Source organism: Pterocles gutturalis, unplaced genomic scaffold (genome assembly GCF_000699245.1).
Source record: "Pterocles gutturalis isolate BGI_N339 unplaced genomic scaffold, ASM69924v1 scaffold41331, whole genome shotgun sequence".
NCBI lineage: Eukaryota > Metazoa > Chordata > Aves > Pterocliformes > Pteroclidae > Pterocles > Pterocles gutturalis.
The window spans coordinates 23,762-27,203 of NW_010104551.1; the positions used below are offsets into that span (position 1 = coordinate 23,762).

General features: G+C 43.4%; 1 protein-coding gene across 1 annotated transcript in view; it reads left to right on the forward strand.

Annotated features, from left to right (window-relative positions):
* The first annotated feature begins 282 nt into the window (after window positions 1-282).
* The window catches only part of NUAK1 (NUAK family, SNF1-like kinase, 1), a 22,016-nt gene continuing 18,856 nt past the window's right edge, over window positions 283-3,442 (forward strand). The window contains exon 1 of the mRNA XM_010087104.1: window positions 283-397. Within this exon, the coding sequence (XP_010085406.1) occupies window positions 325-397 (73 nt within the window). The 5' untranslated portion in view covers window positions 283-324. The remainder of the gene's footprint in view (window positions 398-3,442) is intronic.

The following is a 3,442-nucleotide window of genomic DNA, read 5'->3' on the forward strand; positions in this document are numbered from 1 at the left end:
ACAGAGGTCCTTCCAAAAGATGCCGTGTTCCCCCTCGGGGAAGTCCTAAGACCTGAAGATGTTAAAACTTTGTGTCACCCATTACTATAATGAGAGTGTATGTATTTATTGCTATAGAATGAAGGAGCTGCGGCCTGGAGGTTTGTATTTTAAAGCTTTGTTTTGGTCATTCCATGTTCTGCCAATATCTAACATCTGTATTTTTTGAACTGTCCTTAATGGATTATATGCATCTGTTCAGTTCCAAGAATAATGCTTGGTTTCCTGAATTTGTAGGTTGCAATAAAATCCATTCGTAAGGACAAAATTAAGGATGAACAAGATATGGTTCACATCAGACGGGAGATTGAGATCATGTCATCCCTCAGCCACCCTCATATCATCACCATATATGAAGGTTAGTGAATGTGATTCTCCTCCCTGACTGCTCTGTTACATTCTTACAGACCTGATGTTCATGTTTCTTGAGATCATGCACCAAACAAACTCTTACTCCTAGTGTAACCCATCTTTTAACAAAGAGAACTACCTTCCTCCGAACCACCAGCGTTTCACAGATGCATAACCCTTTGCCTGGAGGAGCTTCTTCATCTGTGTCTTAAACACAGTGTCCATGGCAAGGGGGACATTGTGGCATGTATCACTTCATCTCCTTGCTCCTGTTTAATTTCACCCTCACTGAATCACTCACCAGTCTGCTGTCTCTGTCCTCTAAACCAGTCCTTGTATGCTTTATTTTCCCTGGACCGTGCAAGACCAGTCTTGTCTCCTCTAAGCCTTTGGTCCTCCCTTACCTGCCCGTTAGTCTTGCTGGTCCTGTTGTCGCTGCTTTTTCCCCCCTTAATCCCAATGTCCACTTCCTATCCATGTCTGCATGCTTTCCTGTCAGTCTGGTCACTGGCTTATTGTTCCTGTTTCCTCATCCTGTCTTCCCCCTCTAACTCCTTTCGTCCTGGGACACAGCTGGGAAGCCTGCTAATTCCTACCTCTGGGAGCTGCTCCCTGGTCCTACAGCAAGGAGCATGAAGCCAGGGGCATTCCTCCCTGATTTGCTTGTTTGTTTGTTTATATATCTATAGAGTGTCACTCTGTAGAAAAACCTCCTCCTTCCTTCCTTCTTCCAGTAACATCCCAGCTCTAGCTGCGGTGTTTGGGCCAGTTACATGCTAAAAGACATTGGCCAAGAGGTCTGCTGCTGCAATGAGGGCGGTTGCATGGTGGACCTGGTGTGTGGATTCCAGAGGTTTGGAGAGACCCAGGTTGGGCACCCTTGTCCCTGGGGATCACTTCTTCCCCTACGTGCAGATCAGACAGCCTGAATTTAGCCCTACATATTTACATACCCATGAGGTAAACGCGCAAGGTGATGATATGTGTATGGCAGCTCTGCTCTGGGAGTTGATACAACTGATTAAAAAAAGGGCTGGCTTGGAGTACTGTTACAGTATCGCATATTGAGTTATTCAAAAGCATGTTCTTGTACTTGAAAAGAGATGAATATCTGTCTTTTTATTGAATAAACTCATAACAGGATCTGGGAACAGAAAAGGGGAGGGATGCTGTGTCAGCATGTGGGTAGCAAATGGAACAAAAGTTATTTCAAATGTGCACGGGAACACAGAAAGAGAAAGATTAAACATGCTGCGGTCCTTTGACCAATTGCCCTTCTCGTCCTTATTTAAGTATTTTTTACTGAGTTAAAACATTTGTAAAAGTTAAAAAGATTACAGAATTTTTAAGAAGCAGACAATAAAATCCCCTGGGAGCAAGACTTTCCCATCTGGCCCGACAGACGGAGGAGCGGTGCATCTGCAGCAGAGCCAGGCAAGATCCGCGATGGAGGGTGTTGTCCGTCAGTGAGAAGCAGCACTTTGTGGTGACAAACCCAGAGGCAGTTTTTTCTCTTGTTTCTGGGAAGTTTTCCATTCTGTTTCTGGTTTGTTTCCCTTTCGTTTTCTGGAAAGTAGAGCAGCCTTTCATGGGTTCTTATGTTTAATTCCTGGCCTGAAAGATGGGCAGTGGAAGTCAGCTTCTTGGTTGGACTGTAGTCCATTGGAAGGAGTTACGTAGAGCAGAGCTATAGCAGCTATACAGCTCCTCCAGCCTTTCCAAGCAGAGTCAGCATTTGGCCTTTAGCAGCCAGTGCTGTAACTTCGATGTTGTAGCAGTGGGAAGACGTGTGGCTGTGCAGCTGAATCCAGAGGAGCAGTTACGTACTGCCCAGAGATCAGGATGTGAGCTCTGGGATTCTCAAGTGTGTGCTTCCTTTTAAGCTGAGAGTACTTGTAGTGAAGTTAAGGAACTACATCTAGGACTGAAGTATTTGTATCCTCTTGAAGTCAGATTTTAAACACATGGCTATTTCTCTTGAGCGATGCATAAGTACTGATAATATTGCTATCCTCTAACATGAAATGTTGAAGTTACTCAATTCTCAGGGATGGGCTTAATCTCACCAAATATAAGCCATCCAACATTTAGGCAGTTGGTGTACACTAGAAGTCTAGTTTTCTCTCTTTAGTAAAGCGAAATCAGCATCTACACAGGGTGGTTTGCTCCTTCCTGGGAGATATTTTTTCAGATAGGTGGGATAAATGGCATACTGGAGGCTCCTGTTGGCTATAGATGTAGTCTAGATGACTAACTTAGATCAGATACTTGACTTTTAAACTGAAGCCACCTGACAGATATTTTCCTCCTCTCTCACTAATTTTTACTGTAGGTTTTCAGACTGCCACTGCATGTCTGACTACACTTTCTGTAGGTGCCAGATTGCACAGATCTACCTAGCATGGACAATGCTGTATCTCCCCTTAATATCTTTGAAAGCTCTTTGTATTGCATTTACAAACATGTGTTTTCCTTAAGTAGGATCCTTGTTTAGGTATCCTTTTGACCTGCCTGCTTAAAAGCAATTAACCTCTGAATTTGTCAACTTGATGTAAACACAAGCTTATCTATTTTTTTGATACTGAGCAAATTCAGATGTGTGGAAACAAAGGTTTCCAGTTTAGAGATATTTTTTTATAACCTAATCAAAAGGCACGTACCTTGCCCGTTACTGTGAGGGCAGACGTACAGTTGTGATTCAAAGAAATTCCATCCTCTCAGCAGGGCTGTAATTGGCAATCTGTCGAGCGCGGCTGGGAGGGAAGTGCTCTTTCAAGTGACTTTAAACTCCTTGAAAGGGACCGGATAAATGAAGCTGGCTTTGCTAGCGGTGTTCTGATTTCAGCACATAAATTTTAATTTATAGAATAATGCCTCTGTCCATTCATCTGTCTGTCTCTCCCCCACCCCACCTTTGCCTTTCTTTTTTGCCTTGAAAACTCCAGGATTTGATAATAAAGCCTTTGAGAGACAACATATTTTTCCAGGGGCAGCCCGAGTACAAAATCTATCCCATCTGGCAATACTTTATAAAAGTTAACCCAGGGAAAGA